The 25855-nt window shown below is 39.0% G+C and overlaps 1 protein-coding gene across 1 annotated transcript in view; it reads right to left on the bottom strand.

Moving 5' to 3' along the window:
* LOC135224827 (uncharacterized) overlaps positions 1–25855 on the bottom strand; it is a 362810-nt gene that overhangs the window by 300536 nt on the left and 36419 nt on the right. The window contains exon 5 of the mRNA XM_064264150.1: positions 22303–22446. Within this exon, the coding sequence (XP_064120220.1) occupies positions 22303–22446 (144 nt within the window). The remainder of the gene's footprint in view (positions 1–22302; positions 22447–25855) is intronic.

The following is a 25855-nucleotide window of genomic DNA, read 5'->3' as shown; positions in this document are numbered from 1 at the left end:
CAGCATTAGCCGGCCGGCCCCCTTAATACACTTTGAAAAAAAATATAAGCAAACCATTCTTTTTCTCTCTGTCTTGTCAATCACACAAAATTCAGTGGGTAGGTACTAGACTACCTGTGTTTATCCACAGCCACATGCAGTTTTATACATCAAATTTATCAGTTGTTACCACATTGTATTACTATAAATAGTATAAAAAATGTGTATGTGAACTACTGTACTTGCCTGTTGGGTGCTACACTTACATTATCCATATGCATAACTCAAACAGGCTACTACAGCTGTATTTGAGATAAAGGTAATGGTAATGAAATTTATATTTTACTTACTGAAGACAATCATACTACAAGTACGTACCATCATTATGCTTTACCATTATCATAATATTAATAAAACTGATTGTCTGCCTTCTGCATTAAGTAGACCAAGCTAAAGTTTACATTCTCAGAATCAACTGATTCTGGCCTACTACTGAAATAATTAGGAGAATCATTTTTAAGTTGCTTAAAGAAATGGATTAATACTGGATTATTATTATAATCTTGTACATAAATGTAAAGCAGGTACTATACAGTGGACCAACGCTATATTGTGGTTCAGCATTCGCGGCTCCAGTGAATCGCAGACTTTTCTGTGGATTATATCTTCAAACATATCATGGAAAATTCACCAATTTGCATATTTTTTCATTTGGTTTTAGGTACCATAATGTGCCAATTTCCAGTTATCGGAACCGACAATGGAGTTATAGCGTTGATACATACCTAATAATCGCCATTAGCTGGTTATCAGCGCCATAAATCGCCAGTTTTCGGTTATTGGCGATTTTCGCTTTTTAATCAAACCGTTGAAACAGAACCACCACAGATAACCGGGGACTGCCTGTATTCACTAATTACTGTATTTTTATTTAATTTTTGCGACTAAATACATTTTTAATGATAAATTATTTACTAATTTTCAAATATTAATAGTGCTGTAAACACAACAAAATATAGATTAATTATAAAAAATGTTGTAAATTAGGTAAGATTTTATCACAATTCTTGCTTTTCCCAATCTTTTACTTTTACAAAGTATCCCACTCAGGGGGAGGGATGTAGGCCTAACTATCAATCACCTTTACATATTAACCAAGGGTAGCACCTGGGCAAAGAGTTTCTCTCACTCGAATTATTCTCTCTTTCTCTGTCATAAAACATGAATAACTTCCATCTTTTTTATATTTATTGTAAGAATAACCGCTCTCTTTTTTTCCAAACTTATTTTCTCTTTCTCTGTCAAATCATGAATAATTTCACTCTTCTGATATTTAATGTAATGACAACCCCCTCTCTCTGTACTGTATACAGTATATCCTTTAATGAAATATGAATTACTGTACATTAACATAAAAATATGAAACTAAAACTCCCGGAAGTTCACGAAGCCATCATTGAATGAGCACGTGCATATATATGTACATTTTTTTATTATTTGCTTTTGATGTAGGCTCCATGACATGCTACTGGAGGCAGCCAATCAAACACCAAGGTACCAGCTTTCTTCATTCCTAATTAGCTAGTAGCAAGACACGCTATTGTCTGGAAGGGTTGGAAGTGGCCAATCACACATCAGGGTACCAGTTTTGCTGGTTGCAGATTGGCTTGTAGCTTTGATGCTTTGTGAGGAAGTTTTTCCTCTTTTTTTATGGTTGATTTTAGTTTGCTGTTTGCTGATACTACTATATATGCTTATAACCTAGTTTTGTTAATTAATCTTTATTTACCCCTTCCTCTCTCTTTCTTAGGGGTAAGTTGATTAGTTTTCACATAACTGTAAGCCATGTATTTTTAAGGGTAATGATGTTAGATGACTGAAATATTAGTGTTTGAACAATTAACCCCTTGTAGACAGGTAAAATATGTGTTCAAGATCATACAGTAGTTTGAATGAATTTGAGGGAAAAATGTTCCAAGTGCCATTTATCACTATTGGCAACTCTTCAGATTGCTTTACAAGTCAGTGTGCTGGGAGAGAGGTAGCTGTCTCAGAACTTCTACCAGCAGAGATAACATGTCTGGAAACCACTCCCCCTGAGGCCATAATGGAGTAACTAACGTCATCATGAGATTTTGGGACCTCATCACTTGTTCAGGACTTGATGGAACAGACAAAAAATGGAGGAAAAAGCTTATAAAGTCCAGATTATCCCATGGAAGTTGCAGGGCTTCCTCTGCCACTGCATTTGTACCCAGAACTGCTGTACAATATCTCTCCAGCTTCATGTTGTACCCTGTTGAGAAGAGGTCTATACCTGGTCTTCCCAAAGAGGTAAACATTCTACTATGGTCATCCTAAGACTTTGGAGCCTGACAAAGGAGTTCCTCTTCATTCACCCTCTCCGGATCTGCTCAAGTTCTCTGACGCCTCCTCCAAAGGTTGGGGTACTCATCTTAAAGAGCTCCTGGCCTCGGAGACATGGAGTGCACAGGACAAACAGCTCCACATCGCATGTTGGAACTGAAGGTAGTTTTCCTGGGTCTTCAAGAGTTTCGAGTAAGGGAGCCAGGAACTCCGTTGTTCAACCTCTCAGAATGGTCGCAGTATGCACCCCAATGAACAGATCTGGGACCATGAACAGTAGATCTCTAGCTTCCTGTTGAAATGTAGTGAAGAGGTCTAACAAGGGTCTTCTCCAAGTAGACAAAGGAGACAACAGGATAACCCAAGGGGATGTCCTATGATAATATTCTCCATTTGAATACGTTCTAGATATCCTACTGTTAACTCGTGCATTGCAGGCAGAGATGTCCTCATGCTGCCAAAGGAACATGCATTTCCAACAAAGGAGACATCATATAAGGTGATCCCTATAATAACATACATTCAGTAAGCTACTCATCAGAGGAGGTGTCCTATGATGACAGGACCCCACCCCCGACTCCCTTTGACGACGGAACCACCATGGTGACGTTCATGATCAACATTGCGCAATGCTATAGACAGATCTTAATTTCTGCAGAGACAAGAACAAATAGGATATTGAGATACAGTACTGATTTGTTACTTGGATATGTAGAGATAAGTTAGGAATTGTAACCGACCTAACCTAACCCAACACTAAACTCTTGAAGATAAATAAAATAACCTTGCAGAATTCATGATGCCAGAAGAATATGCTCTGGGAAAATTGAAGAGTAGGTCTAATAAAGATAAGCCCAAACCACCTAACCTAGGCTAGGAACTCCACACTTAGGCTAGACCTAGAACCCAACCACTTAGGATAGGTTAAGGGGGCCGGCCAGCTAATGCCATTCTTTAAGGACAGGACTTTGATATTCATACCACTTAATAAGGTGACTTGGGACATCTCCAAACCCCATATGATTTTCGCCTCTGACCTTCAGGTTTGTGACGCCAGGGCGATTTATCCCGAAAATAACCATTTTTCAAATTCTATCTCCTCCCTTAATATTTAATATTAAGACCTGGGATTACTACCATATATAGACCTGATGTAGACCTCCGATCGAATGAGTTTTTTTTCTAAAAGTCATTTTTTTGCTAGATATGAATTTTTCATTAAGGTCAAAAAATAAACCCTATAAATTTGGAAAACAAAATTTATTAAAAAAAAAGACGAAACAAAAATTTGAAAAAAGGGCTTCATTTGATTGCTCTATAATGTCTTTCTGAGTTATATACCAAATTCCAATGTTATAGCTTTAAAACTAAGTGGGAAGATAGATTTTGAAGGTCAATGACTATAGTTTTGAGATACGGGCGTTCAAAGTTTTTCTTCGTATTTTTATAACGACAATGTTAATAAATAATGATTATTATGAACGTATATTTCTTTTTTGTGTATTAATAAACCAAAACTATTTTATTTATCATAATTTAATCATAAATGATGATACCTTTGCTCATATATCGTAACTTGGGGCACTGCGTCAGGCAAGACGGGGCACTCCTTCCTACACAACTCTCTCACTCTCTCCTTCACTAACTTGGCTTATTACAGCAAATTTTCTTCTTCTGTATGTTAGCTAGCTGTTTTCCTAGTATTTTATGTAAAAGCAAGCGAATGTCAGAGAAGAAATTCGAACGTGTAGACTACTTGAAGTACGTGCTCGCACTGAATCATGGGATACTCACCGAGTCCCCTCTGCGACTCACGGAATCACTACTGCCATTTCTCACAATTTCTTTTACTATAATTATCAAAATTGACAATAACAGAAGAAATGTTGCATTTTCTTGTACGGATGAATGTTTTAGGCTTATTGAGTTATGTTTACTAATTACCCTGTAACTACAAAAGTAAGAGGAATTTTGACGAGATATTTTGTATACGTATTCTCAATTGCCATATGAAGCTCCAAGAAATTTTTCATGACTTTGCATTTTTCACCCTATACCCCCATATATAAGGGTTCTGGCCGGCCCCCTTCAGTCGAGGTTCGAACTTGCTAAGCTAGGCCTCGAACTGAACCACTTAGGTTCAAACTAGCTAGCCTAGGCTAGGCTAAGAACTTGACCACTTGCTCTAGGCTAAGATGGTAAAGTTAGGTTCAAACTAGCTAGGCTGGGCCAAGAACTCCAACTACTTACTGGGCTAAGCACCCAACCACTTAGGCTAAGCTAAGAGGTTAAAGGTAGGTTCAAACTATGCTAGGCTAGGCTATGCTAGGCTAAGCACTCAACCACTTAGGCTAGGCTAGGCTAGGATGGTAAAGGTAGGTTTGAATTAACTAGGATAGACTAGGCTATGCTAGGCTAAGAACTCGACTACTTAGGCTAGGCTAAGTGTGTAAGGGAAGTAGTTCCTCATCGTTCCTTCATCTTGAAGTCTTCTTGGTCTAGACTCAAGTACCTAACCAACAGAACTTCACTGTAAAGGAACCAACCTATTGAGGACTAACTCTAATTATTTGTGTCAAAGTAGAAATGTTTGGTCAATATTTTTGCAGGAATAACCCAAATTGAAAATAAACAATGAAACAAGAGAATTCTTCAAATCTGGGAAGGGTTGAAGTCTTCTGTTAACACACTGTCAATTCCGATAATGTAGGGCCATATGGGCTTGATTGAACAAATCCATTGACTTGTTGTGAAGGACAAAACCACTGGGGATTAATCTTGTGTGTTGATGCCCTGGAACGTCCATCGGACCCTACCAAGGGAATGCCCGTCAATCGTTTACTGTGACCAAAAGACACTGCACAGACATGCTATGAGCTACAGCCATCTAGTTAAGAATGTGTGTCTGTCACTGGCCATGAAGTCATGTAAAAGGATTGTCGGCATACGTGGCACTGTCTAGGAGAAAGAGAAGCATAAGCAATACACCTTTGCCTTGACAAGTCACGACCACTGACTGGAAGGTAAACAACGACATAGGACCTTCATTGACGGTGGTAAAAATAAATTGAGCTAGTTTGCTATGCTGTTTTCCCCATTCCCCTAGTAGTGGATAGGGGTACTGACATTTATATGTAATTGCTTGGTAAATTACTTGAATAAAACATAAGTTTCAGAGGTTTGGTATTACATATCACTGTCCATTTTGTTTGTTTGTATGGTGTGTCTACATTGCAAGGAACCAGTGGTTATTCAGCAACGGGACCAATGGCTTTACGTAACTTCCGAACCACGTCGAGAGTGAACTTCTATCACCAAAAATACACATCTCTAACTCCTCAATGGAATGCCCAAGAATTGAACTTGCAGCCACCAAGGTGGCAGGTCAAAACCATACCGATCACGCCACTAAGGTGCTTTCACTGTCCATTTAGATGAGTTTTCCTTTTATGAATCTGATGAAAATCTGCCATAGTGTGGAGTTCACCGAGTTTCAATCATCTCCTGAGCTGCCTTAACTTTTTTAACCAATTGCTCAGAACCAAAATCAATTGCTGGTTTTAATAACTGGATATGAAGCAACTGATCATTTCTGAGCATTTGCTTGAGCCTGAGTATCTACTCTAAGCATTTGCTATTAGCAAAAGCAATTAATAGTTTTTATTCATTGGAACTGAAGCAATTGCTTTGAAATCTAAGCAAAACTTTTGCTTGACCTTTTATTCATCAGGCCCAGTGTATAACAATAGCATTTATCCACTCTGGGTATGTGTCCATATATATGTAGCCACACGCAACACATCTAAGATAAGCTATACCACTAGTCAATTGTGAGAAAGAAAGGCAACCACATAGTTTACCTAAGTTATGCATGTGTTTTTACATACACATACAGACTGAAAACTACACTACATTCTTGTATTGCATACCATTCTCTACTTTTATCAAATGAATGGCAATAAAGATACTGTACCAGAGAGAGAGAGAGAGAGAGAGAGAGAGAGAGAGAGAGAGAGAGAGAGAGAGAGAGAGAGAGAGTGTGTGCTATTGTTATTGTTTAATCTCATTAAACTGAATATTATTTGAAAACTAGTACTGTATATTATTATTTTACCATAAGATGTAATAATGTCCTTAAAGATATACTTATACATGCACTTCCAGCCCAAACAGAGAGCGAGAGTTACCACTATGACATACGTGTGGAGAGAGAGAGAGAGAGAGAGAGAGAGAGAGAGAGAGAGAGAGAGAGAGAGAGAGAGAGATATGGACGCATACATAGTAAATGCGTAGTGTTTTATAAAGTTAAAAAAAGATGATCATGGTATTTTATGTACTATTGTGTGATTTGTGTGTATTTTACATAACTTTAGTGTATAGTATTTTACATATCTTGTAAGCATGACCAGTAAGTAGGTAAAACTATAGAATTCTGCTTTGTTTTTGTGTCCAGTACTGTATTGTGTGTAATTTTAGAAGCAAGTACTAATTGAATGCATATTTTAGAAAATGAAAATATCAAAATACGATAGTCAATTATTTTATGTGAAATTCCTGGTCACTAGCGGATTCTGTTACTTAGCAGGAGGGGCAGACCCCCCAAACTATCTATCAAATTGAGGTGTCACTGTATTAATCAAATATCACAATTTTTGAAAGTAAATTGTATTTTTCCTAGCTATACAAACCTGAGGTCCTTTATATCAGGGATTACTTTCAGCAGAAACTGGAATACAGCTGATTAAATTCTTGAACAAGGTTAGGCAGTAACTACCGTCTGGCCTGCCCAGATGTAAACACTTCTCTTTGCCTTTCGGCCAGGTTTCAGATTGAGGGGTGGCATGAGGGGTTTGTATAGTTAGGAAAAATAAAATTTACTTTCAAATACTGTGATTTGTTCCTACACGATATACAAACTCTCCGTCATTTACATAAGGAAGATTTACTGATTGGTGGGAGGAATGTGAGTGCCTCTAGAACTGACGAGTTCTGCACACCTGGCCTATCCCTCCTGGTCGTAAGACTGAGGAGTGCCCTGCCTCCAACAACTTGATCGGAGTATAGGAACTGCATGATCAAGAGTCAGACTTCTGGCCTTTTCGAAATGAGTGAGGAATCGTAATTCCTCCGAAAAAGGGCTGGGAAGAATAATTAAGAGTCGGAGGCATTAATGCAAAGTTCTGGGAAGGGTTTACATTATTGCCAGTCTCTTTCCTCCCCTTGCTAGAGGAAGGAGCGGGATTGCTTCTATGATTCTGATATGCAAAATAGAAATGTAGCTCGATGTGCACGCTTACCGCATCAATCACCTAACCAGCCAGCATAAGTTCAAGTCCTATCCTGAACCTGAAGGAAGAAGAGTAGAAGGACGAAGAGGGGAAGGTGGAGAGGCCAGTTACTCTCGCATCCTTCTTACCTCTAGAATCGCACATCATAAGTGAGATGCAACTTGCCCTCTTGAAGGAGCTGGGTAAGCAAACACAACTTGTGAGCATCCACCACAAGTCCGAGGAAAACAGGTTCCAAGGACCTGTCTGCAGACCTGGAACTGCTCGCTCTCTTACAGAGCAAACAGTGAACATATCCAACTGCAGAGGAGTTTCTCACGATCTCGCAAGACTCGGAGGAACACATGTCATAAGACACTTCACCATTTCAATAGGAAGCTAGAGGTTTACTGTTCATGGTCCCAGATCTGTTCATTAGGGTGGAGGACTCCCTTGTGCAAACTGCAAACATTCTGAGAGGTTGAACGACAGAGTTCCCCGCCTCCCATACTCAAACTCATGAAGACCCAGGAGAACTGAGCTACCTTCAGCTCCAACATGCAACGTGGAGTCGTTTGTCCTGTGCACTCCATGCCTCCAAGGTCAGGAGCTCTTTTAGATGAGCACCCCAACCTTCGGAGGAGGCGTCTGAGAACATGAGCATATCTGGAGAGAGTGAATGAAGAGGAACTTCCTTTGTCGGGCTCCAAAGTCTTAGGATGACCATAGTAGAATGCTTACCTTGTTGGGAAGACCAGGTATAGACCTCTTCTCAACAGGGTACAACAGGAAGCCGGAGAGATATTGTTCAGTAGTTCTAGACAGAGATGCATTGGCAGAGGAAGCCCTGCAACTTCCATGGGATAATCTGGACTTTATAAGCTTTTTCCTCCATTTTTTGTCTGTTCTGTCAATTCCTGAACAAAGTGATGAGGTCCCAAAATCTCATGATGATGTTAGTTACTCCGTTGGCCTCAGGTGGAATGGTTTCTAGACCTGTTATATCTGCTGGTAGAAGTTCTGAGACAGCTACCTCCCTGTCACAATCTTCTATGTCAACCCCATGTGGAGAGGTACCACTGGTCATTACAGCGCCTCAGCGGCGTGATTGGTATGGTCTTGACCTGCCACCTTGGTGGCCACAAGTTCAATTCTTGGGCATTCCATTGAGGGGTTAGAGATGTGTATTTCTGGTGATAGAAGTTCACTCTCGACATGGTTCAGAAGTCATGTAAAGCTGTTGGTCCCGTTGCTGAATAACCACTGGTTCCATGTAATGTAAAAACACCATACAAACAAACAAAACACACCACAGGTTGTTATAGTCCCTATCTCTTCATGGGTGAAGACTTTTCAAGTATCTACTGCGAGCGAGAGGCTGTTCTCGAAAAACAGTGAAATGTCAGGACATATGAGAACATCATCAACCTGTGTGTGCCAGGAAAAGTGGTCTGTCTACAGTGATTGGTGTCGTAGACAGGGTATTTCTCCACTCTGCTTCTATTCAATAAATAGCTGATTATTTAGTATTTCTGAGAGCAGGAAAACATCTTTCTGTGTCAGCTGTAAAGGGTTATAGGGCTGCTCTAGGTATGGTCCTAAGGATGAAAGACTTAGATATTTTTGCTTTGTGGCAAGTATCTATGATGGTCAAGAGCTTCAAGCAGTCCTGTCCTCCTAGATAACTTTAATCCCCTAGATTGGATTTAACTCTGGGTTGTTGTACGACGTAAAATACACCAGAGGCTGGAAGTCTTTAGTTTTGGAATTTATTCCAGAATTCATTGCTAAGACATAGAATCCTGCAATTTTGATTACAGATTTGTATCCTTTTCTATATCTTTTTTGGGAGACTGCAGATAATGACCCCGACAAAATGTTATGTCCCGTCAGAACACTGCATGCTTATTTAAAAAGAATCGACATCTCAGACCAGCGAGTCAAAGATTTTTTGTTTGCACAGGTTGGGTCAAGAAAGAAGTGTTCAGGAAAAGTTTCTTTTTGGTTAAGAGAAACAATCAGGAATGAATATTCAACAGTGTCAACAGAGTCAGATTACCCTAGGGCAAGAGCCCACGAAGTTAAAAGGTCTGAGCTCTTCCATGGCATTTAAGAAGAATATGTTTATTCATAGAATATCAAGAGCTGGTTCATGGTTACGCCAAACCACTTTCAATTCCTTTTACTTAAGGGATGTTTGCCTTAGGTCCTTGGACAATTTTTCCTTGGGTCCGGTGGTGGCTGCTCAACAAACTGTATAGCTTATCCAGTGCCCCTTGGCAGGTCAGTTTGAATCTGGTCTTAGATGAGGGTATGAAAGTGAAATGAATGAGATAACTGGTCTCTTTTCCTGCCTATTTTCTATCTCCTTCTTCACCAACAGGCAGTATGAAGATTCGCAGACTCACACATCCGCGGATTTCTCTCGGGAACATGTCTCTGCATTATTCGCAAAAAAATTTGCCTATTCATGGTATTTTTCTATGAGAAATATCCACAAATTCCTGGTTTTTTTTTTTATCAATTTCATCATAAAATGAGCTTTGTGATAAAAATATTAAAAAACCAAGAATAAAAATTTTTAGTGGGTTTTTCTTGAGTTTTAACTAATAAAAGAGGCTGTTTTCAGCATTTTTAGAGGGGTTCCAACTATTCGCAGATTCTACTATTCATGGGGGGGTCTGGTATGCATCCCCGTGAGTACGGGGAGAACACTGTACTGTCATAAGCTGAAACGAACAAGATACAGGTGAGTGAAGTAGCCATACTGGTAATCATGGTTAAGATACCTATCAGGGAGAGAGGAATAATAACATGCCTACATAAGTAGATACATTGGTTTGTTATTAGAACAGATAGCCTCTTATCTTCCACAGATGCAGTGAACTGTGACATTGTATAGAAACCCAGAAGTCTGAATCTATGATATTCACATATATCTTAGGTTTTGAAATAATGGTCAGTTTGTCTTAAAGTTCTTCCAATTGGGAAACTGATCAAAGGTGGCAAGCCTCCAGTTGGTTAGTAGTACTTACCTCCCACCAAGGATAAATCTATCCTAATGTTAAGACCGAGGGTTTGTTTCGTATATGAACAAATGACAAATTTTTTTAATAATTTTGTATTTTTCATAACTAACAAACCTGAGGTCTTAACATACAAAGGCCCACCTCTAACCACCACTCTGACAATATACCTATTGGTTGGAAGAATAACTGGTGTGGTCACAGGTTGCCAGGGTCTATGTGGGTGGTCCCACATAACTTGTGACCAAGCACAGATGCCAAGAGTATCTTTCATACACAATTTTGGTAACTTTACTGGTTTCCAGCTGGCACTAGAAGATTTATCCTAATGTTAAGGCCTTGGGTTTGTGAGTTATGAAAAACACAAATTGATTAAAAAATCTGACATTTTAAATGTGAATATATGTTGCCAATAATAGTTACGGTGCCATAACATACCTAACAGAGATGTCGTTAATGAAACTCGAGGACTTTGGGCAAGACTAATAATACAGTAGAACCCCAGACCTCAACCATATCAAAAGTCAACATAAAATGGTTTCGACACCAAATTTTGAGTAAATTTGCATTAGAGTTCGAACAAAAATGATATTTTAATGATAAAATAAGGTTTCACGTATACTTAACAAACAATTACATTAGCTGTATGCTTTCTTACCTGGCAGTCGAAAATGCAAATTCCTGGCGGCGGTAGCAGCGCTGCCATTGTTTGTGTAGGTGATACAGATCCCGCCCACTCTCGGGAATACCTGGTACTGCTGAGCTTTAGACTTCAATTCGTTGAGCCGCAACGTCCATCTGTGGGGAGGAGGGAGGGCTCTGATTATGTAATTGTTTGGCAAGTAAGTATATGTGAAACCTATTTTATGATTAAAATATCATTTTCACATAAGTGACTTACCAAACAATTACATTAGCTGACTCCACATTACCCGGAAGGTGGGTATATGGACAGCTTTATGAACAAAAATAACAGTCATGTGCCCACATTATATATAATGTCTGCAGTACCTTACCTTGTGAGAGAGCAACTACAGGTAGATACTGCCTCTGGTCGGAGCTCTCATCACATGGAGACGTGGCAGTAAAGGCCAGGGTCGTCCCTACTAATGGTAGGATTTTTGCAATCATGAAAGTTCACCGGTGATTGACAAAAAACAACAATAATTTGCCCTTGCCCTGGGCGAAAAGACCAGATAAAAAACCATACAAAACCATCACCTACACTAAAAACCATATGGTACCCTTAACCAGATATAAGAACTGGTGGGTACTTCAGGTACATGTACCCCCATGCTTCCCACAAACTCAAAAAACCTAAAATTCAAGGCGAGGAGATAGTAGAAGGAAAAAACAGTCCCCCTATCTTTCCTCTCCCAACACCATTCCCGCTACTGACAACGGTCCCAATCTAAAGCAGTTTTCGTAAGTAGTTTCTACCTCCTTCAAATAGTGTAATGCAAACACCGACTTCAACCTCCAGAATGTAGTTTGCATAATGGAGGATAGAGAAATATTCTGTCTGAAAGCCAATGACGTTGCTACTGCACGAATCTCATGCGTCTTCACTTTCAGCACCCTAAGAGCATGTTCCTGAGTTTGGGCATGCGCTTCTCGGATTAAACTCCTCAGGAAAAAGGACATTGCATTCTTTGAAAGAGGCCGAGATGGGTCTTTCACCAAGCACCAGAGTCGGCTTGACTCTCCTCTCACAGTTTCTGTCCTAGTCAGGTAGTGTCTGATAGCTCTGACCGGACACAATGTACGTTCCTCATCTTCCGACCCAACTAAGTCTGTTAGGTCTGTTAGGTTATCTTGAAAGAATGGGGCCAAGGATTCAAAGGATCCTCATTTTTAGCAAGAAAGTCTGCTACATAAGAGCAAACTGCATTGCCCTAGGCAAAACCCACTTCCTTACTCATTGCCTAAGACTCGCTTACTCTTCCCACTGTGGCTAAGGCGACTAGGAATAGTGTCTTCCTAGTTATGTCCCTCAAGGTTGCAGAATTCAACGGTTCGAATAGGGGGCCGTTGAGCCTCCTTAAAACTACATCCAAGTTCCATTCCACTTCTTCAGGCTTGAAAGTCTAGGAGGAACTAAAGGATCTGATGAGGTCACTGATGTACTGATTTCTGTTATAGATGTCTCAGAAGAAGAGATGCTATGTCGTCTGCACCATGACCTAAAAACTCTCCACTTGGACTGGTAGAGCTTGGCAGAAGAGCTTCTTCTGCAGCTAGCAATAGCCTCTGACGCCCTTTGCGAAAACCCTTTTGCTCTGACCAGGTTCCTGACAGTCTGAATTCTGTCAGGGCCAGAGCGGACAACCCTTGGTGATAACGTTGAAATGGGGTTGTCTGAGAAGCGATGGATTTTGTAGAAGTAGTCTGGGAAAATCCACCAGCAGATTGAGAAGGTCCGGGAACCACTCTTTCCTGGGCCAGAATGGCTCTACTAGGGTCATTGTCACATTCTGGTGCGATTGAAGCTTGTTTAAGACCTCTCTTATCATCCCGAAGGGAGGAAAAGAGTAAACGTGCAGTCTGTCCAAAGGAAGTGTCTTCTCCAAGTCCTTCACACACTGATGCCTGGATTTGGCTCTCAGGAGCCAGTCGTCTAAGTAAAAAGCTGTGTTGATCCCCATCAAATGCAGCCACTTTCCCAGAGGAGCGAGAATCCGAGTAAATACTTGAGGGGCGGTTGACAGACCGAAGTAGAGGGCTCTGAACTGGAAGACGCTCTTCTTGAAGACGAATCTCAGGAACTTCCAATACTTGAGGGGCGGTTGACAGACCGAAGCAGAGGGTTCTGAACTGGAAGACTCTCTTCTTGAAGACGAATCTCAGGAACTTCCTGGAGTTCTGATGGATGGGGACATGGAAGTATGCATCCTTCATGTCAAGAGATACCATCCAGTTGCCTGGTTGGATGGCTGACATTACCGATCAACTGGTTTCCATTCGGAATTTCGTCTTCCGGACGAAGAGGTTCAGAGCGCTTACGTTCAACACAGGTCTCCATCCCCCTGATGCCTTGGGGACTACGAAGAGCCTGTTGTAAAACCCTGGGGAGTTCGTGTCTGTTACTTCCTTTATGGCCTCTTTGTTGATCAGCTCTTCTACTTCTTTGGCTAAAGCCAAAGATCTTGTTGATCCTGTCGAGTATACTGTCAAACAGACAGGTGTATTGGACAGTGGTGGATCCTGCGTAAAAGGGATCACATATCCCTCTCGAAGCACCTGAATTACCCACTGTTCTACTCCTCTTCGACTCCATTCCTCCCAGTAGACGTGGAGTCTTGCCCCCACGGGTGTGTGAAGGACCTTCCGATCATTTCTCTGTCTTAAAGGAAGGTTTCTTGGTAGACTTGGAGGTGGTTCGTAGGTTAGTTCTTGGTCTCTGCTGCCACCTCAACTTACCTCCTCGAAAGGGATGTTTTTGTAGAGGAGAAGCTTTTGGCTCCTGTCGCTGGAGGTTCCTTAGGTCTTCTCGCTGACTGAAAAAGATCATTGGTGGACTTTTTCTCGAGGTCCGACAGCACATGCTTGATGGTTTCTTCTGGAAACAGGTGAGATTTACTCAGAGGGGAGACTACAAAGCCGATTTTTGGTTCGTGGTTACTCCTCGAGATGTGAAGGAGCACCACCGTTCTCTCTTCTTTAGTACTCCCATAGTGAATAGGGCGGCCAATTCCCCTGAACCGTCTCTCACTGCCCTGTCCGCACAGGACAACACATTGAGCCAGTCGGCAGAAAAATCCTCATCTAGAGACTGGCAATCTTCAATTTTCCTGGCTAACGCTGCAATAGTCCAATCCAGAAAACTGAAGACTTCGATCAACTTGTATAAGTTCTTCATCAGGTGATCCAACTCGGGTGAAGAGAACAACACTTTCGCAGCCGAGAACGCTGCTCTTCTGTGAGAGTCCACAAGACTGGAGAAGTCTCCTTGGGAGGAGGTAGAAGCTCCCAAAGAAGGAACTTCTCCTGTCGCACAAAACCTTTAGGTTTTATTCTGCAGCTTTGACAGAGGAAAGGCGAACGAAGCCTTGCCTGACTCCCTCTTCTTAGCAAGCCACTCTTCTACTTCCTTCAATGCTTTCTTCGAGGAATGAGAAAGAACTGGTTTCGGTAACCCCGAAGGTGCTGATCTCCTATCCTTCACAAACATTGACGGAGGTGAAGAAGGCAAAGCTGGTTCAAAAAAGTCTGGATAAGTCTGTAAAAGAAACATTAACAGACTAGAATAAGCAGAAGAGGGCTTCAAATCCTGGTCTTGAGTTTCCTCTTCCGACAGGACGGCCGATACCCCGTCTTCCTCTTCCGTCTGGCTCGTTGTCTTCTTCAAAAAGACCATCAATTCTTCAAGTTGATGTTTGAAGGGACCCAAAGCGGAATCCTCTAGCAAGGGTTTGGCCTTCGCATCATCCTTAGGCAAAGACGAAGTCGTGGCTGTCGTACGGCTCCTTCGAAAATGAACGACTGGGAGTTGAAACAACACGAGACGTATGGGGTGAACGAGTCGAAGCAGCTCGAGGCGAAACAGCTCGAGACAAATGAGGCAAATAAGTCGAAACTCCTATCAGTACACAACTAGGCGAGACAGTCTCGCAAGCTTGCGAGCGCTGTAATGCACGTGAGCGTCTGACTCCGTCCAAAGTTACGCTATCCGAAGAGGACTGATGATCTTCCCGGAAAAACTGGTCCAATGCAAAACTGCAGGAAGGTTGTGGACTCCAGTGCTCCTTGGATTTCTTAACAGGCGGTGACATCCCTCTCGTACGCTGGCCATGTCTCTCCAAAGGACGCAACACTAAATCACTCCACACTTTTCACCTCGACACAGGCAACTGCACTTCCGAGTCAGACAACAACTGCGCGTCACTGATATTTACGCCTTTCCAGCGGCGTCTTCTGGGCACTCGTGAGTCGACTACGTCAACGGAGTCAGCGACCGACTGTGGGCAAAGTCCCTCAGTCTCCCTTCGACCTCCGGTATGTCTTCTCCCGGGAGCTGGGGAGCGGGACAGGGATCTTCGTTTAGGAGAACAGGGGGAACGGACAGCCGCCTCCTCGGACATGACACTGACACTTGGCCTAACACTGGCCTTTTCACTTGACTTCTTTACAAATGCACGAAACGACATACCCAAATATATAACGGATTTCACCAAGAACTCAAAATTTCTTGTCCATCTTGGACTCTAACAAGGAAATGGTGTTGGGATCGGAAACATGGGATACCTGGTCTGGAGTAATTGGTACTGAAGTTGGTGGACTATCAATAAGTGAAATATTCGATAAAAGTGGAGAAGATAGTGACGGTTTGTTTGCCTCTAAAGGCACGGGAGTTGTCTCTCCTCTAGTTTTACTACCTGCTCTAAGAGCTGCTTTCCTTTTCCTATCTTTGTCCATCTTATCCAAATGAGTTTGAAAAGTCTTCCAACCTTGTTCATCTAAACTACGGCACTCATCACAAGTTAATTCCTTGCTACAGCACTGACCCCTACATTTAACACATTTGGAGTGCGGATCGTAACATAGTTTAGCTAATCTAGTTTTGCAGCCACTGCTGCAAAACCTAACTGAAGAAGAACTAGCATCAGACATCTTCGTAATAACTTGTTAATAACTAGGCAGCTAACTGATGAAGCAAAAAAGCCAACCAAGAAATTGTACATCACCAAAAAGAAAAAATCCACAATGACGACGAAGTCGACTGCAACAACAAACCACCGGTGTTACCCTGTGGCCGGCAGAAAACGAATTGAAGTCTAAAGCTCAGCAATACCAGGTATTCCCGAAAGTGGGTGGGATCTGTATCACCTACACAAACATGCTACCGCTGCCAGGAATTTGAATTTTCGACTGCCAGGTAAGAAAGCGTACAGCTAATGTAATTGTTTGGTAAGTCACTTATGTGAAATTCTGGAATTCAACCAGAGTGGCCATATGATGTTTGTAAACAAAACTGTTTCACTCAACCTCCACTAATCAGTGTTGTTGGTGGCGTTTTGTGTTACCAGATCTCTTTAATGCTAAACTGCATATGAAATTATGCTACTATGCTACATCAAAATTATGCTTTTGGGATGATAAAATTATGCTAACTAATGCTAACTTAAATCTCGCTTCTCAATTGTTGCTAAACTCTACATGAAAAAGTGCTAAATCTATCAAAATTATGCTAAGGTTACGTTAACTTAGATCTCGCTTCCCAATATATATATGAAATTATGCTAAATCTATCAAAATGATGCTAATGGGATTATAATATGCTAATACAGTAGTACCTCGTACTTTGAACTTAATCCATTCCAGAAGGCTGTTCGAAGTACGATTTGTTCAAAATATGAAACTAATATCCCCATAAGAAATAAAGGGAATAAAGATAATTCGTTCCAGCCAACCCAAAAAGTCCCCCTTTTCACATTTTTTCTATTATTAATGTGTTCAAAAATTAAATTAAAAGTGTAAAGTAATGAAATTACATTATAAGAAAAATTTTCTAAATTTTATTTTTTCTGTGTACGATTTATGAACTGTTTAGTAAAAATGGCGCCAGCCGGCTGGGGGATGGAGGAAGGAGAGACAGGAACCCTTTATAAGCAAGACAAATTAGTTGCAGTATGCAAAGGTTGATAAAATCAATTTTATTCACATATTAGGTACAAAGATAATCAAAGGAATCAATAGTGTGTGTGTCCAATTAAGAGAGAGAGAGAGAGAGAGAGAGAGAGAGAGAGAGAGAGAGAGAGAGAGAGAGAGAGAGAGATCAGCGTATTTACTCTTGGATCTTAAGTGCACGAAAGAGATTAATTATGCCACAATACATCAGCTTAATGCTAGCAAACAGCAGACTTTTCAAACAAACATGAGGAGTTTGCAAAGAAATAAGTAATAAAGTCAAGAATGCAAGAAAAGGAAAGTCAAAATAATTTTTCATAAGGAAGCCATTTCAGCAAACAATTGAAGGCATACAGAAGCTGAAAGTGGCACCAATTTGTTTATTACAAAGCTAAGTTACTTTTATAGTAGTAAAAAGCAATATTCTCTCTCTCTCTCTCTCTCTCTCTCTCTCTCTCTCTCTCTCTCTCTCTTTATTTAGTTTCTTGGACGAGTGGATTTCGATCTCGGCTACCAATCCGGTGGTCCGAAGTTCCATTTTCGGCTTGGCCAACGTGGAACCAGAGGAATTTATTTCTGGTGATAGAAATTAATTTCTCAATATAATGTGGTTCGGATCCCACAATAAGCTGAAGGTCCCATTGCTAGGTAACCAATTGGTTCCTAGCTACGTAAATATATCTAATCCTTTGGGCCAGCCCTAAGAGAGCTGTTAATCAGCTCAGTGGTCTGGTAAAACTAAGATATACTTCACACATTGGCAAAAAATAAAAAATAAAATATAGTGAGGGTATCGGAAAAAATAGGAATATTTAGTGGAAAAAGTAATTACAGTAGAAGAAAGTTATATAGTAGAAATAGTAGTAGAAATAAAATAGCAGAAAAAGTATTGAAGTATTAGTAAAATAGTAGTAGTAATAATAGCAGTAATAGTTTTCTTATTGAAACAGCGTAAACATCCATGAATGTTTACAGCATTGGTAATGACAATAATAATAATAATAATAATAATAATAATAATAATAATAATAATAATAATACAGTAATAAGTTATAAAAATAAAAGCAACAGCATCTCGTGACCAATACATATACGTACAAGGCATTTTATTCACCCCCATTATCATCAGCATGCTATAAAAAACACATCTCATCACAAGTAACAGGCCTCCATAGAAGTCCATTCATCTTTCGCTTTCCTGTTGAATGAAAGTACTCCTCTGCCCGAGCATTCATCCATCCACACAATTTGTCAATTACATCACCACAAAAAGGGAAAAAATAACAAAATGCATCACATGGGCAGGTGAAATCTGGTGTGTAAGCAGGAATCCCATTGTCACCCTCCGTGAATTGGGGGGCTGGGTCTGGGCGCACATCACAAGATGGATCAGTTATGAACCGCCAACTTTCATCGACAAAAGATTCAATTTCTTCAAAACACTTGTCCCTCTCATCCTCTGAGAAACTATCACTACAATCATCATCTGGTAGATTTGGCAGGTACTCAGACCCTGACTCTTAAACACTATCATCTGACATGATACTGAAAAAAATATATAAAATAACTGCAATCAAGAGGGAAAAAGGTTTAGAATTCAAATCTACATGGTTTATGGACATAATCTTGATCATCCTTCTCAGATAATAGCCTGAGGGGCACTGGCAAGTGTTGGACAATACCCCTACTAATATCCCATATGACAATGACGTCACGACGTCCATCGGATGCTCATTGGCTAGAATGAATTGTGGGTGGAGCTTCAGCACCTCTCTCATACACAATACTATGTCTGAAACCCGTCCAAGCTAAAGAAAACAGCTTTGCTTTTCGATCTTTCATTACTGGACCGTAAAAGATGTACATGTGTACGTCCCAGTGGTGAAGGGGTTAAGGGTCGTCAGTCCGTCGAGATCGGACCCAGCACTGTGGGCATGGCTTGACATAAAAATTTCCCCATCAGGTACTCTAGTTTTACAGGTGCCATCCACCTCCACCCACCATCTAGTTAAAAGAGCAGCTAATTCAGTAATCCAAGAACATGCCAAGGTCATCAACAAGAGGAGGGAAGGGGGAAAAATTTATAGGAGGAAGAGTAAAGGAGTTAAAAGGTCCCAGTGTTCAGCTACATCCACAGCAGGGAGAGTAGGTTTAAGAGAGCATACTCTCTCAGCAGTGGATCCCTAAGCCCCCCATCTCATCAAGGAGTTGGGATCCGGAGGATAAAAGAGAAGAAATACCAGAAGAAACAAAGGACAAACCTACGAAGTTCCCCTAGGTTATTTCCAAAGTGTAAGCGTAAATTTCGGATGAATAAATGTCCCGTCCTGACATTAAAGGGCGTAATACGTAATAAAGGTGTTGGCACACTCCTGCCGCAGACCCTTAACACAAAGCAGAAAGGCGGTTTGCAAGGCTATCACAAAAACTGGGTTTGCATATTAAATTATTAAAGTCAGTTAATTATCAATATTAACCATAGTATATACATATTTATTCAAAATAACAAATTAAAGATCCCACCGGGTAAACTGTAATTAACCCTTAAACGCCGAATGGACGTATTAAACGTAGAGTCAAAATGTTCCCCGTATGCCAAATGGACGTACCATACGTCGACTCAAAAAGTTTTTTTAAAAATTTGCGGAAAAATACTTATAGGCCTACCAGCCAAAAACATTTGAATCACGCGCCTTGGGGGATGCTGGGAGTTCACGGATCAAGGCGTTGTTTTGTTTACAATCGTTACGCAGGCACGCAAGCGCGAATTTCTTTCTTATCGCACTAAAAAGTATCAGTGACACATCTCAAAAATTATTTCGTCACTTTGACATAATTTTTGCACCGTTTTAAATTATCCGTTACATGAAGTATTATATATGAAAATGTGCGCAATTTCATTTAGAATACAACAATAAAATACTCATGATTGTAGCTTTTATCAGTTTTAAAATATTTCCATATAAATAACGATTGTAGCTTTTATCAGTTTTAAAATATTTCCATATAAATAACGATAAGTGCCAAAATTTCAACCTTCGGTCAACTTTGACTCTACCGAAATGGTCGAAAAACGCGAACTTGTAAGCTAAAAACGCTTATATTGTAGTAATATTCAACTATTTACCTTAATTTTGCAACAAATTGGAAGTCTCTAGCACAATATTTCGATTTATGTGAATTTATGAAAAAACTTTTTCCCTACATCCGCGCGGTAACTCTTCCGAAAAAAATCATACATGCGATTGTGGTAATGTTTGCACCATTTTAAAATTAGCCGTTACATAGTTTTATATATGGAAATGTGCGCAATTTCATGCACAATACTAAAACACCCATGGTTGTAGCTTTTATCAGTTTTGAAATATTTTCATATCAAAAATTATAAGTGACAAATTTTCAACCTTCGGTCAATTTTGACTCTACCGAAATGATCGAAAAACGCAATTGTAAGCTAAAACTCTTATATTTAAATAATATTAAATCATTTACCTTCATTTTGTAACAAATTGGAAGTCTCTAGCACAATATTTCGATTTATGGTGAATTTATGAAAAAAATAACATTTTCCTTACGTCCGCGCGGTAACTCTTCCGAAAAAATCATACGTGCGATTGTGGTAATGTTTGCACCATTTTAAATTAGCCGTTACATAAAGTTTTTATATATGAAATGTGCGCAATTTCATGTTTGCACCATTTTAAAATTAGCCGTTACATAAAGTTTTATATATGAAAATATGCGCAATTTCATGTAGAATACAACGAAAAATAATTGAAGGTTGTAGCTTTTCTCATTTTAGAAATATTTGCATATAAATCACGATAAATAGAAAAAAAAACCACGTTCGGTCAACTTTGACTCTACCGAAATGGTCGAAAAACACAATTGTAAGCTAGAACTCTTATATTTTAGTAATATTCAATCATTTATCTTCATTTTGCAATAAATTGGAAGTCTCTAGCACAATATTTAGATTTATGGTGAATTTATGAAAAAAACTTTCCTTCCCTCCGTGCGCGGATTCTCCGCCATAAATCTCCGAAATGCGTACATCGCATTCTCAGAAAATTTACTCCGTTTCATATTAGGCATTTCATAGAGTTTTATATATGAAAATGTGCGCAATTTCATGTAGAATAAAAGGAAAAATATTTGAAGGTTGTAGCTTTTCTAATTTCCAAAATAATTGCATATAAAAAGAAAATTATTAAAAAATTTCGACATTTGGTCAACTTTAACTCTTCCGAAATATTCGAAAACTGCAATTGTAAGCTAAAACACTTACAGTATCGTAATATTCCATCATTTAACTTCATCTTGAAACAAATTCGAAGTCTCTATAACAATATTTCGATTTATGGTGAATTTAAAAAAAATATATTTTTTTACGTCCGCGCGTTACGAATTCATGCATCATTTTGTGATAATATTTTCTCTGTGTTGCTTTTATCGTTTTACAATGTGTTATATACCAAAAAGATCGCAATTTAGTTTACATTACAACGAAAAATAAAGTAACTTGTTACCTTTAACCGTTTTGCGCACAGCGCGATTTGAATACAATTATATATGAAATTTTGTTTTTGCGCTATCATATATCGCATTATTTATATATGATAATGATAATTTTTATCCTTTCTGATGATTGCATACTAAACTTCAGGCAATGACAAAAAAAGGAGCCAAAAATTAACTCTTAATCTTCAAAACTAAGCGTGCTGTGATTTTTTGAAAAAATTATTTTTTCCGCTTCCGCGCTCGCTCAAAGGCTCCGGCATTCGGGGGACGTTTTGATTTTTACCGCTTCGGCGTTTAAGGGTTAACGGCTAGTCAGCAAGAGCTCACTAATATACGTCTTCATCAGAAGACGGCTGAAAGCACTATTTTGACATCCTGGCAGACAGGCCTACCCGCCTCCCAGATGGTAGTTACTGCCTAACCACCTTGTTCAATAATTTAACGGCCGTATTCCAGCCTCCGCTGAAATTAATTCCTTATGTAAAGGACAGAAGAAACAAATTTGCAATACTTACTGCAGGATCAAGATTGTCAAAAATAACTGTGCGTCGAATCTCATTTATTTTGTGAGATTCAGTTGTAGCTGGTAAAGGGGGATAATCTGGCAAGTCATTTTCTGTCAGAGTTGGATCAGATGTCCTTAGAATGATGCCTTCAATCTGTTAACAAAATGAAGAACTTTTTTAATAAATTACACACCAAATTACTTAAATGGGAAAAATTTTACATCAGTAAAACTATTTGCTAAAAAACAACGAAAACATTTTCACACTATGGTGTTGCCATTTTTTTTACAATAAAAAGAATATGCACATGAAAAACTTTTTAAAGAAAAAAAATTAATTTATTCATTACAAACATTATTTTATATGGCCTTTTGTGCAGCTACACAAACTTCAGATACTTTACACGGAAGAAAGGAAGAGAATTCGTCTGGTCTTAGCTGGTATTACATTCACTCTAGTTCCACAGGCCATTATCAACAAACAAAATCCCTTAATAATGATGTTTTGATCTGTTGCACAGACATGGAAAGAGAAGAGTGCAATCCTTATACAAATTACGTAATAGGATTGAATTTTAAAAATGAAATTTCATAATAATATAGTTTTATACAGGTACTCCTCGGAAGGGGTTCCATTCCATGTCATTAAACGTATTCATTACTAAATGTATTATTCTCTATTTAGACTAATAGCATGAATTTTCAGTCATATACATAGAACTAGTTTCTGACATAGCCTACTACTTGGCTAAGTTCTGACGATGCTTTTTATAATTTTATTACTCAAATATTTTACTGTCATTTTATAACTTCATAATTTATAATTTTCTTTAAAATAGTGTACTTTATTTAACACATTTAGCCTACATTCCCGAGTTAGCCTACTAGTAAGTCAATACAATACAGTGGTACCTTGAGATACGAAATTAATCCGTTCCGAGGTGCCCTTCGTATCACGAGTTTTACGTATCTTGAACCGCATTTTACATGTAAAATGGCTAATTCGTTCCAAACCCTCCAAAAACACCCCAGTAAATTTCATAATAAAGCTAAATTGACCTATAAACAATGAAATACTACAACAATTTGGACCATACAACACCTAACTTAATACGTATTGCTAATTACCTGTAAATAAAGTGTATTAGTGTACATGGTATACAAGAAATACTGTACGTACATACGTATGTATGTAGTAAAATGTGGAAGCTTACCTTTCGAGTGAGGCTATCTCCGAAAGTGGCGACAGAGGAGGACAAACGGCAGATACGTACACTTAACTTTACGAAACATAAAAAAATGTCAGAAAAACAAATTATACTTTACAAAACACATTAACAAAACTGTAACACTTAACTTTACAAAAAACATAAAATTAAATTTTTTGTCTTTTTTTTATTTTTACATTTTTTAAAACTTTTTTTATACTTTACGTATTTTACAAAGTTTCAATTTCTTCACCACCGAATGGATGCCAGTCCGTTTACGGAATTTTTTGAACCACCCATGAGAAGCCTTGAACTCTGAGGTTGCCGTCTATGTCCCCTCTCCTCCGTCGTCTTCGGCTTGGGCAATCAAATAGCACTGGCCTTATGGCAGATTGCCGTCTCGGTTATCGTATCACCATCAATTTCTTTGTCCTCTATCCATAGAAGAAGCAGCCTTTCCATTTCATCATGCACATGGCTCCTCTTGTTGGACAAAATAGTCACGCCCTTGGAAGGTGTAGCTGCTTTGATGGCTTCCTTATGCTTAAGGATGGTGCCTATCGTCGACGGATTTCGGCCGTATCCCTTAGCGATCACACTCAACCGCAAGCCAGCTTCATACTTTTTTATTATCTCCATTTTTGTCTGCATAGAAAGCATTCTCTTCTTTCTGTGAACTTCAGCAACTTTCTTGGGACCCATGACTATACTGTATGTAATTAAGTTATGTAGTACGTATACTAATTAGGATCTCACACAACACGATAAAATAGCACAACGAAATCACTAACACGAATTTACGTTAATAAACGAAATCATATATGTGAATGAACGAATTCCGCATGCGTACGTTAACACTGGTGAGAAGCAGTGGCTGAAGAAGAACGCTGCTACGTACTAGTACGTAGATGCATGATGGGAGGGATGCTGACCAATAGGAGAGAAGGATCTCATGGCGGTGACTAGCATCAGGAACCAATGGGAGAGCGGGAGGATGGTGGCGAGTCTACTCAGTTGGCAGCGCGCGAGTTTCAAAATTGTTATCGGTGGTCCGGGCGAATCTCAGACTTTACAGCAACAACCTTTCGTATCTTGAGCAATTTTCGCATGTAAAGCCGTAAAATTTTTCGTATTTGCTTTCGTATCTCGAGTTTTTCGTAAGTTGAGCCTTTCATATCTCGAGGTACCACTGTACTAAGTCAATACAGTACTAAGCTTTTCTCAGAATCTGTACATTTAGTAGTGACTTTCATATTCTAAATTTGGTATTTCATAGTTATTGCTATTAGTTTATTCATTTATTTTTATTGTAGAAGATAGTGAGAAGAAAAAAATAATGAATGAATTTTGGCGGTCAGAGAGCACTTGAATGTCGCCGTCAAAACGTAAACAAGCACAACGGCATCTATTGAGGAAAGTGAACACTAAACTATTCGCAAATGGGATAAGCATTTTCTAGCATTGATAAAGATTTATACTTGCACTTCTTGCCTCTAGCATCATCTGATTTCATAGGTGACATATTGAATACAGATGTAAATACTTAATGCGATATATGATAGCGCAAAAACGAAATTTCATATATAATTGTATTCAAATCGCTCTGTGCGCAAAAACGAAATTTCATATATAATTGTATTCAAATCGCGCTGTGCGCAAAACGGTTAAAGGTAACAAGTTACTTTTTTTTCGTTGTAATGTACACTAAATTGCGATCATTTTGGTATACAACACATTGTAAAACGATAAAAGCAACACAGAGAAAATATTATCACAAAATAATGCATGAATTCGTAACGCGCGGACGTAAACAAATATTTTTTTCAAAAATTCACCATAAATCTAAATATTGTCCTAGAGACTTCCAATTTCTTTCAGAATGAAGACAAATGATTGAATATTACTATACTATAAGAATATTAGCTTACAAATGCAGTTTTCGACCATATCTGACGAGTTAAAGTTGACCGAATGTCGAATTTTTTTTATATATATTATTTTATATGCAATTACGTATTTCAGAAATAAGAAAAGCTACAACTTTCAAATATTTTTCATTTTATTCTACATAAAATTGCGCACATTTTCATATATAAAACTCTATGAAATGCCTAATATGAAACGGAGCAAATATTCCGAGAATGGGACGTACACATTTCGGAGATTTAAATTCACCATAAATTTAAATATTGTGCTAGAGACTTCGAATTTGTTTCAAGATGAAGATAAATGACTGAATATTACTATACTGTAAGAGTTTTAGCTTACAATTGCGTTTTTCGACCATTTCGGTAGAGTCAAAGTTGACCGAACGTGGTTTTTTTCTATTTATCGTGATTTATATGCAAATATTTC

This window comes from Macrobrachium nipponense, chromosome 12 (assembly GCF_015104395.2).
Source record: "Macrobrachium nipponense isolate FS-2020 chromosome 12, ASM1510439v2, whole genome shotgun sequence".
Lineage (NCBI taxonomy): Eukaryota > Metazoa > Arthropoda > Malacostraca > Decapoda > Palaemonidae > Macrobrachium > Macrobrachium nipponense.
Note: the sequence above shows the minus strand (reverse complement) of the source record. Positions and strands in the feature narration are given on the sequence as shown.